General features: G+C 45.5%; 1 protein-coding gene across 1 annotated transcript in view; it reads left to right on the top strand.

Annotated features, from left to right (window-relative positions):
- Window positions 1-774: 774 nt before the first annotated feature.
- Window positions 775-11063, top strand: part of itgb8 (integrin, beta 8) — a 16944-nt gene continuing 6655 nt past the window's right edge. The window contains exons 1-10 of the mRNA XM_020507102.2: window positions 775-1543; window positions 2529-2614; window positions 4518-4689; window positions 7110-7216; window positions 7448-7587; window positions 7741-7906; window positions 9040-9198; window positions 9717-9812; window positions 10070-10150; window positions 10996-11063. The exon at window positions 10996-11063 is cut by the window's right edge and continues 76 nt beyond it. Of these exons, the coding sequence (XP_020362691.2) occupies window positions 1444-1543; window positions 2529-2614; window positions 4518-4689; window positions 7110-7216; window positions 7448-7587; window positions 7741-7906; window positions 9040-9198; window positions 9717-9812; window positions 10070-10150; window positions 10996-11063 (1175 nt within the window). The 5' untranslated portion in view covers window positions 775-1443. The remainder of the gene's footprint in view (window positions 1544-2528; window positions 2615-4517; window positions 4690-7109; window positions 7217-7447; window positions 7588-7740; window positions 7907-9039; window positions 9199-9716; window positions 9813-10069; window positions 10151-10995) is intronic.

Here is an 11063-nt window from a genome sequence, read left to right as displayed (position 1 = left end):
GTGTGTTGTGTGTGTGTGAGTGTGCAGGTGTGTGTGTGCTTGCCTGCGTATGTGTGTAGTGTGTGTGTGAAAAGCTGAAAATATATCGTAGTTCAATGAATAGAAGAATGACTAATTGGCTCTACTCCAGCCCTGAGTGTCACAAACAGGATTTAAGGAGCCTATTGCAAGCACTCACCCCCCCCCCCCCTCCCTCCCTCCATCTATAGCTCTCTATCTATCTCCCTTTCTTTCTCTGTCTCTATCTATCTCCCTCTCTATCTAGCTCTCCCTCTCTGTTTAGGTACTGGCTGTTATACTGTCTTGGATTTTGTCCCCTCTCTAAAAGAAACATTGAAGCCGTTTTCCTCTCTTGTCTTTTGGACAACCCATTTGTTAACTACAACCCTCTCTCTCTCTCCACCCTCCCCCTCCATCTGGCTCCTGTTCAGAAGTCCAGCTGGCTAGTGGAGGTTACTCTATGTCGCAGGAATCTTTCTTTATAATAGACTAACCCCCTTAACATGGGACTGTGAACTACACTCTGTTTTTATTACCCTGACTGTCTCTCTCTCTCAGACACACACACACACACTACTCCCCCACCTGGCGTCAGACAACAACAACATTAGACTAACACTAGTGAGACACTTCATAATAGCACAATGGGTCTGAAGAACTTAAATCAAACAGTAGTGTCAAAGCCTCCCACCCACTCTCTCTCACACACTCTCTCTCTCTCTCTCTCTCTCACACACACACACTCACACACTCTCTCTCACACACACACACACACACACACACACACACACAAAGTATTTTACTGTAGAACATTTCTCTCTCACATGTGTGGGAAGCATCGTTGCCATGACGGTGCCTGAGTCAGTGCACAGCATAAAACCAAGAGAGAGACAGATTTTTTAGGCTGGGCTTTACAATCAGCATATGGTCGTGAGACGCTCAACGCTGAAACATTGCAAAGAAGAAAACGATAGAAACAAAGGAGAGGAACGAGAGCGCGCTGAGACACTGGTGTTGTTGTTTGAATGAGCTCAGTGAAGTCTCTCCCGGGACACAGTATGTGACGGGGGGTGCACAAAACGTCACTACACCTGCTGCGGGCTGGAATAAATGCACGATAGAGAGAGAAAGAGAGATGTCTAGTTTTCACTTTCTCATTCGCACTATAAAGAGCTTTGCCAAGGCAACTCCACGTGAATCAGATTTCTGGGAATAATCGTCTGTTTGGATAAGAAGGTTATTGGGCGGAAAGAAAACAAACAACAATGCCCCAACGACGCACCATTCATTCCTGGCGCTGCCTCTTGTTCACGCGGTCGTGCGGTATTTCCCGGTTGATTCCCATTATTGGAGAGTGTCAGTAGTAGGCGGTGACCGGAGCTGCATGCCTGCTGCCGGTGTCTCGAGCTGACCCGATTCCTACAGCCTGCCCCCGGTGTAGATATGACTTCCTGGCTACATAAATACGGTTACCCGAGTCTGCATTGCGTGCTGCTCTGCGTGGTATTGGCCGCTAACATCATCGTCGGGAGCTCTCATTCCGGTGAGTGACAGAATATACCTGGATAGGTAGGTTAGGCTACTGTGGAATTAATGCACTCACTCATCATTAATAGATGGAAACATCATCATTGTGTGAATGGGTGAGACAGATGAAATAGTGAAAGAATCTTCAAGAATGAACTGTCAGATAATGATGATAGCTATAAATGTCCCGCCAGTAGTCCTTCCTCGACAATGTCTCGGCTGGTCGTCTGTCGCTGTTCACAACGGAACGTCACACTCACACGTTTCAGTCAATAACAATGACAGCCACATAGGCTTATCAACGCACTGCATCTATCAAATACATGTATCATACTGTTATATTCCCAGCTTTATATTATACATCTCTTCAGGAATTAGTGATGTTTATCATGGTATTTTTATTGATCTATAAGTGACGTGACCAGCTTCGACTGATCAGGTACTGCTGTAGCCTACAGTGTTGTGTAATCTAGCTGTAACTGGCACAGTAATTAGGTTAGAGCTGCTTGTTAATTCACTAATTCATCATTCATTATTTCACAAATTAGTAAACTGAGATCTGCAGCATTCCTCTCGTGGCCTACATTACTGTACAATACCAGCCTCTCAGGGAATACATGGGATCTGAGCCATAGATTGGCTTAGTAGTAGAATTAGGTCCATAGTTCTAATGGATGTGAAACATTGTTTAGAAACACAGTATACTCTACAGTCTGTAGAATAATTAGTCAGATTATTGTGTTTGACTGCAATGTGATTACTGACCTTGTGAATAACTGTGTGCATGAACTACACTGAAGCACCTGTTCACACGCACACACACACACACACACACACTGATCTGTTGTGAGTCTACATTGTCCCTCTACATTCCTGATTTAAACATGGTAATTGACAGAGCCTTACTGCTGCATGGTTAATGACTGTTCACACAGTCAGTCTTTCATGTGTTAATTCTCTCTCCTCTCCTCTTCTTTCCTCTCCTCTATCCTTCTCCACAGGTGAGCGTGTATGCTCGTCTCCTCCTGTCTCGTCGTGTTCAGAGTGCCTCCGACGCGGACCACAGTGTGCCTGGTGCTTTGAGGCGGTAAGAGAGGGCGAGATGGGGAGAGAGAGAGAGAGAGTGAGAGACAGAGAGAAGGGGGACACAGAGAGAGAGGGAGAGAGGGGGACACAGAGAGATAGAGAGAACGGGGACACGGAGAGAGAGAGAGAGGGGGGGGGGCAGAGAGAGAGACAAGGGAGGGGACACACGAGAGAGAGAGAGAGAGAGAGAGAAGGGGGACACTGAGAGAGAGAGAGAGAGAGGGGGGGGGGGGGGGACACAGAGAGAAAGAATGGAGAGTGAGGAGTAGAGCATTCACATTAGTCTGTAGAGAAGGTGCTCTTTCTGACATGTCAGCACATAGATTAGTGACAGGGCCATTTGTGATTGGTAATTTAAACACTTCTACAGGCTCTGGCTTTATCTCTGTGTTTAGTCTGTCATAGATAACGCACAAACACACTTTTCATACACCCTGTTGATAACCCTTTCCTGGTGTGTGTGTGTCTGTCTGGGTTCTGCCTTAATCCTGGGTTCTTGTAAAGTACTACTCTGACCCAATAAGTGACCATGAGAACCTGTAATCTAGGACATCACAACCTCCTGAAGACACACACACACACACGCGCGCACACACACACGCGCGCGCATACGTATACACACACACACACACATACACACCTTATCATTACCTGGGACACTGGTCTTGAGACCTTGACTGGGCTGGCTCACTGGTGCGTGAATTGGAAACACCCTGTCTCGGAGTGGGGTAACTCATTCTGAAAACTCCTCCAACATACACTGTCAGTTTCTGTTAGTACCAGTCTATTGGGTCTGTTGTTAGGAAAGTCCCTGTATGACTGTGGTTTAGAGGGACTTAACAGAACCAGAGGTTGAAGTGGGCCGGAGCCGACCACAACGGAGAACTCTAGTGCGGGTTTCCCAGACACAGATCAAAGCCATACTCAATTGAACATGCCTCTTAGTTCGGAATGCCTCTTAGACTATGTTTTACTGCTTGATTACAGACACCTCTTATAGAATATTTTTATTGAATATTGACTCTGGTGTATATTCAGGCCTAAATCTTCATAGCAGTATTTACTGTTGTTTTGTTTTGTGTCAGTAGTACCAGAGTATCAGAGGGCTGTTGTTTTGTGTCAGTAGTCCCAGAGTATCAGAGGGCTGTTGTTTTGTGTCAGTAGTACCAGAGTATCAGAGGGCTGTTGTTTTGTGTCAGTGGTACCAGAGTATCAGAGGGCTGTTGTTTTGTGTCAGTAGTACCAGAGTATCAGAGGGCTGTTTTGTGTCAGTAGTACCAGAGTATCAGAGGGCTGTTGTTTTGTGTCAGTAGTCACAGAGTATCAGAGGGCTGTTGTTTTGTGTCAGTTGTACCAGAGTATCAGAGGGCTGTTGTTTTGTGTCAGTAGTACCAGAGTATCAGAGGGCTGTAATCCTCTTTGACCAGGCACTCTAAAGCCCTAAACCATGACACAGTTGACACAGTCCAACTCACAGAAGTGTGTTTCTATACTGGGATTATTGTCTATGTTGTGTAATGTCACTGCAAGGCACTGCCTAGCTTCTAAACAATAATTTCAACTCACACGCACACAGTCCCACGTATAATCACTTCTATTTCCAGTTATACAACTGAACATCAGAGTCAACTGACTCTGTTTCTATTCAGGCAATTCAGGAGATTAAAATCTCAGTTCAAGAAAATCGAAAATGAATTGCAATAAAAATGAATTGCAATGATGGTAATAACTTAGCTATTTATCCCTACTTCACTTACATAGTTAGTTACAGTGTAATTACACTTGCTATATAGTACACCTCTCCTGACTGGAGTGATTTGAAATTGGAATTGACCCCTGATATAATGTGCAGAGAGAAAGGTATGGGCCCTGATCTCCAACCCCTGAATTCTGACCCCTAACAGGGTTTCCTGGATGGAGCGGAGGTGGGAGAGCGCTGCGACCTGGTGGGGAACCTGGCAAGGAGGGGGTGTGGCCTAGAGTTCATAGAGCATCCAGAGGTCATGGTGGAGGTCAATGCTACGACCAGCAGCACTCAGGTGTCACCGGGAGAGATCACCCTCACACTCAGACCAGGTGAGGGGCAGAGTATAGCTGCCACTGAATAACTCACTGAATGGTGGACTGCACATATCCTGTTTTACTGTACGTCTTGATGTATGTCCGCTTTACAAGTTATTTGCTGTATGTTGTACATACACTGAACAAAAATATAAACGCCACAGGTGTTGGTCCCATGTTTCATGAGTTGAAATGAGAGATCCCAAGAAATTTTACATACACACAAAAAGCTTATTTCTCTCAAATTTGGTGCACAAATTTGTTTACATCCTTGTTTGTGAGCATTTCTCCTTTGCCAAGATAATCCACCCACCTGACAAGTGTGGCATATCAAGAAGCTGATTAAACAGCATGATCATTACACAGGTGCACCTTATGCTAGGAAAAATAAAAGGCCACTCTAAAATGTGCAGTGTTGTCACACAACACAATGACACAGATGTCTCAAGTTTTGAGGGAGCGTGCAATTGGCATGCTGACTGCAGGAATGTCCACCAGAGCTGTTGCCAGAGGATTGAATGTTAATTTCTCAATCATAAGCCAACTACAACGTTGTTTTAAAGAATTTGGCAGTACATCCAACCGGCCTCACATCCACAGACCACGTATATGGTGTCGTGTGGGTGAGCAGTTTGCTGATGTCAACGTTGTGAACAGAGTGCCCCATGGTGGCAGTGGGGTTATGGCATGGGCAGGCATAAGCTACAGACAATGAACACACTTGCATTTTATCGATGGCAATTTGAATGCACAGAGATACCATGACTGAGGCCCATTGTCGTGCCGTTCATCCGCCGTCATTACCTCATGTTTCAGCATGATAATACTTGGCCCCATGTTGCAGGGATCTGCAAACAATTCCTGGAAGCTGAAAATGTCCCAGTTCTTCCATGGCCTGCATACTCACCAGACATGTCACCCATTGAGCATGTTTGGGATGCTCTGGATCGACGTGTATGACGGCGTGTTCCAGTTCCCGCCAATATCCAGCAATTTCGCACAGCCATTAAAGAGAAGTGGGACAATATTCCACAGGCCACAATCATCAGCCTGATCAAGTCTATGTGAAGGAGATTTGTCGCCCTGCATGAGGAAAATGGTGGTCACACCAGATACTGACTGGTTTTCTGATCCACGCCCCTACCTTTAAGGCATGTGACCAACAGATGCATATCTTGATTCGCAGTCATGTGAAATCCATAGATTAGGGCATTATTTATTTATTTCAATTGACTGATTTCCTTATATGAACTTTAACTCAGTAAAATATTTGAAATTGTTGTATGTTGCTTTTGTATTTTTGTTCTGTATATATTGTCCTGAGCTAGGGCTGTGGCGGTCATGAAATTCTGTCAGCCCGTTATTGTCATGCGAAAGAGTGCTGGTCTCACAGTAATTGACCGTTAATTAACATAAACACATTTAGCATCTCCAGGACTCCACACATACAAGCTGCAAACAAGCCACTGATGCGTGCCTTTGGAACATATACTTTTTAAAAGTCAAATAAATCAATTTAATATACACCATCACAATGAATCCAATATTTATTTTAGTCAGGTCTAAAGAAACATTAAGATATGAAAAAATGTATTTCAGAAGAACAGAATATGAGTTGGCCTACTGTATGTTATCTGTGTCACGGCCGTCGAAAGAACTAGACCAAAGCACAGCGTGGTGAGCGTACATATTCCTTTTATTTAGGATGATGCCGACAAAAACAATACAAAACAACTGTGCCGATTAAGGGCTATGTTTCACAAACAAAGTTAACTACCCACAATCACAGGTGGGAAAAAGGGCTGCCTAAGTATGGTTCCCAATCAGAGACAATGATAGACAGCTGTCCCTGATTGAGAACCATACCCTGCCAAAACAAAGAAATACAAAAACATAGAAAATAGAACATAGAATGCCCACCCAAATCACACCCTGACCAAACCAAAATAGAGACATAAAAAGCTCTCTAAGGTCAAGGCGTGACAATCTGGCTATGCTCCAATTCCATGGGCTATAGGCTTGTTCATTTAGCTGATAAGATATGCTTAAGTCTTGTGCCATTATTTTATATGATATGATTTTATAGCAAGAAGAATATAATTCAACTGAATAAAATAGAAAGGATATTTTTCCCATTCTGGAGCCAGTGTTCATATTAAGTGGCTATTTTAAGTGTAAACGTGATCATTTGAAACAGGTCCTATATGCTAGATTTAGAGTTATTTGTAACTTTAGTTCTGAATCATACAAACCTTAGAATGTCTTAGAAATCAAAACATTTATAGGCTGCATGACTACAGGCTATTGATGATATGAGAAAGTAGCAAAAAAAAGCTTGCGCTCTATTCCTTGCCTCAGGGTACACAGCTCTGAACTCTGGTGAGTGATAATTCCAATGGTGGTTTTATTTCAAATAAACATGCCACTGTGTGTAGGTGCTGAGGCCAGTGTGATAGTAGCAGTACAACAGTTAGAGAGGTATCCTGTTGATCTATACTACCTGGTGGACGTATCAGCATCCATGCAGGAAAACCTGGACCAGGTGAGTGACTGGTTATCTACATTACCTACATAACCTAAAGTATAATGTTTTTACAGCACAACTCTTAGCACTTTTAATTATCGAAATAAACTTTGATACGATTTCAGCTGAAATAGATTGATTTATGAAGACATTTGTATTTTTACCTTGACTAGGTAAGTGTTTACTCTTTACCGTGATTGGTTGGGTGTACAGTATGAAAATCTCCCTGATGTTTCCCTATTGGTGCAGCTGAAGACGGTGGGCGTAGCCTTGTCCCACCGTATGAGAGAACATTCCAGTGATTTGCGTCTGGGGTTCGGCTCCTTCGTTGACAAACCTGTCTCCCCCTACATCAATGTACACCCCTCTAAGATAAATAACCCCTGCAGGTAGGGTGGGACACACACAGACACACCAACTCAGACACACCAACTCACTGACAAAACCCTTTCAAGTTGCTGGACGACAGGTATCTTCATTCTTTCAATGATGAGTGACTCTCCCTCTCTCCACCCCCCTCCCCCCACACCCATCTCCCTCAGTGACTATGAGGTGAAGTGTCGCCCAGCCCATGGCTTCCACCATGTTCTTAGTATGACGGCAAACATGTCCGAGTTTACACGCATCATCAAGAGACAGAGGATATCAGGCAACATGGACACACCAGAGGGAGGGTTGGACGCTATGCTCCAAGCTACTGTATGTCAGGTAGGGACTGCATGTGTGTCTGTGTCTGTGTTGGTGTGTCTGTGTTGGTGTGTCTGTGTTGGTGTGGGTGTGTTGGTGTGGGTGTGGGTGTGTTGGTGTGGGTGTGTCTGTGTTGGTGTGGGTGTGTCTGTGTGGGTGTGTGTCTGTGTTGGTGTGTCTGTGTGGGTGTGTTGGTGTGGGTGTGTGTCTGTGTGGGTGTGTGTCTGTGTGTGTTGGTGTGTCTGTGTTGGTGTGGGTGTGTGGGTGTGGGTGTGTTGGTGTGGGTGTGTCTGTGTTGGTGTGGGTGTGTCTGTGTTGGTGTGTCTGTGTTGGTGTGTCTGTGTTGGTGTGTCTGTGTTGGTGTGGGTGTGTTGGTGTGGGTGTTTGTGTGTTTGGTGGCCCCTGCATGCTTTGACTCAGACCCCCTTTCGAGAAGGCATCCCATACCTTCGCGATGATGTCACTCACTGAAGAGGGGTGTGTGTCAGTGTGTGTGTGCGTGTGTGCGTGCGTGTGCATGTCTGTGCAGGTGTGCATGTGTGTGTGTGTGTGTGTGTGTGTGTGTGTGTGTGTGTGTGTGTGTGTGTGTGAGAGAGTTAGTGTGTGTATGTGTCAGGGAGAATGGTGGCATGCTGGGTCAGCAATGAGTAGTGCTGCTGGCATCTACTGGCACTATCACTGGGGGATGACACACACACACACACACACACACAGTGGATGAAACCATCGATGTGGAATAGGACCCTTCAGGGGACCTGAGTCAGAGCTTGCAGGGGGTAGACACACTCACTCCGTCCTCTCCTCACTTTCTTTCCCAGTAGCTCATACAGCGGGTGACATCATCAGTGTGGAATGGCAGGCTATACTTTCTAATTAGCCTTTCTTTCCAGTAGCTTAGAATGAATTGACTTATCCTGACTGATCAGGAAATGAGTGAATAGACAATGAGATGAAAATACAGTATGGATGAATCTTTCTTTCTTTCTTTCTTTCTTTCTTTCTTTCTTTCTTTCTTTCTTTCTTTCTTTCTTTCTTTCTTTCTTTCTTTCTTTCTTTCTTTGTCTCTCTCTCTCTTTCTTTCTCCCTCCTCCACCTCCCCTATACCCTCTCTTTCTCTCCCCCTCTCTCTCCCTTTCTCTCTTTCTCTCCATCAGGGTGAGGTGGGTTGGCGTGGGGAGGCCAAGCGTCTGTTGTTGTTGATGACAGACCAGCCTTCTCACCTGGCGTTGGACAGCAGACTGGCTGGTATAGTCACACCCCACGATGGCCTCTGCCATCTGGAGAACAACGTCTATATGGAGAGCACTACCATGGTGAGACACACACATACACACACTACCATGATGAGACACACAAATACACACACTACCAGGGTGAGACACACACATACACACACACACTACCATGGTGAGACACACACATACACACACTACCATGGTGAGACACACACATACACACACTACCATGGTGAGACACACACATACACACACATACACACACTACCATGGTGAGACACACACATACACACACTACCATGATGAGACACACACATACACACACATACACACACTACCATGGTGAGACGCACACATACACAAACGGGAGAACACGCACATCAGTATACACTTATACACACCTATATACACACACATACTCACACTACCATGGTGAGACACACTCGCACAGGCAGGTGCACAAACACCTATATGCACGGGGAGAACACACACTCGTGCACACAAACACACATACTTATATACACCTATGAACGCATGATGAACACACACATACACACAGAGAACACCAACATGGCTTGTCTATCTGTCTCTGTTAGGACCATCCCAGTTTAGGCCTGTTGGCTGAGAAGCTTCTAGAGAACCACATCTACTCTCTCTTTGCTGTGGAACAATTACAATATCAGTGGTATGAGGTAATCTCTCTACACACACAACTCTCTCTCTGCTGAGCTCTAACACACACAAACCCATCGCACGCCAATTAATTAACATTGTCTCAAACTGAGTCCCCCAGACTCGGTGTCCCTTTCTCTCTAGCCCTGGAATTAACATATCTGTCTCTGTCTCTCTATTTCTCTTTCGCTATCTCTTTCTCTTTCGCTATCTCTTTCTCTTTCTATTTCTCTCTCTATTTCTCTTTCTCTATCTCTTTCTCTTTCTCTCGTTCTAGGAGTTGGTCAGGTTGCTACCAGGCTCCAATCTCCTGTTCCAGGCTCCCAAACTTATAGATGTGGTGGTGGATGCATACAAGGTAACACACACACACACAGAAAAGAACAACCACTGGTGGGAGCGGGATGTTGTTAGGTGGGTGGAGGAGTAAGGGGAGGGTGAAGGTTTGGCATGGCTCAATATAATCTATCTCACCCCGGGGCACAGAACAAACCATTGTTCTGTACGGGAATCTGCCAACTCCACAGGTCTGCACACTCTGTCTGTACACACACACACACACACACACACACACACACACACACACACACACACACACACACACACACACACACACACACACACACACACACACACACACACACACACACACACACACACACACACACACACACACACACACAGTAAATCCGCAGAACAGAGCCTGGCATTATTAAGGCTATTCTTCTCCACCGTATATTTGGACCCGCCTTTTTTCCCATCAGCCTCTCTATTGATCAGAGGAACGGAGAACAATGGAGGCTTTCTGAGAACATGTGACAACCTGTTCTCTCTCTCTCTCTCTCTCACCCTCTCCATATACCTCACCCCCTCCGTCACCCCTCTCCCACCCCTCTCCATAACCCTCACCCTCTCCCTTTTCCCTTTCCATAACCCTTACTCTCACCCTCTCCATAACCTTCTCCCTTTAACCTCTCCATAACCCTCTCCCACACCCACACCCTCACCCTCACCCTCTCCATAACCTTCTCCCTTTAACCTCTCCATAACCCGCTCCCTCACCCTCACTCTCTCCATAACCCTCACCCTCTCCATAACCCTCACCCTCTGTCCTTCCTTTTTCTCCTGCTGTCCTCCTCTTCTTGCCTCATTGCCCACCCCACTCCCTCTCTTTCTACCACTCTCTCCATCTGTCTCCTCTAGAGGTTGTTGTCAGTTGTCCAGGTGTCTGTGTCAGTGGAGGACAGAGCATTCAGCCGTTTCCTGGTCAG

Source organism: Oncorhynchus kisutch, linkage group LG17 (genome assembly GCF_002021735.2).
Source record: "Oncorhynchus kisutch isolate 150728-3 linkage group LG17, Okis_V2, whole genome shotgun sequence".
Classification (NCBI taxonomy): domain Eukaryota; kingdom Metazoa; phylum Chordata; class Actinopteri; order Salmoniformes; family Salmonidae; genus Oncorhynchus; species Oncorhynchus kisutch.
This window is presented reverse-complemented; position numbering and strand designations above follow the sequence as displayed.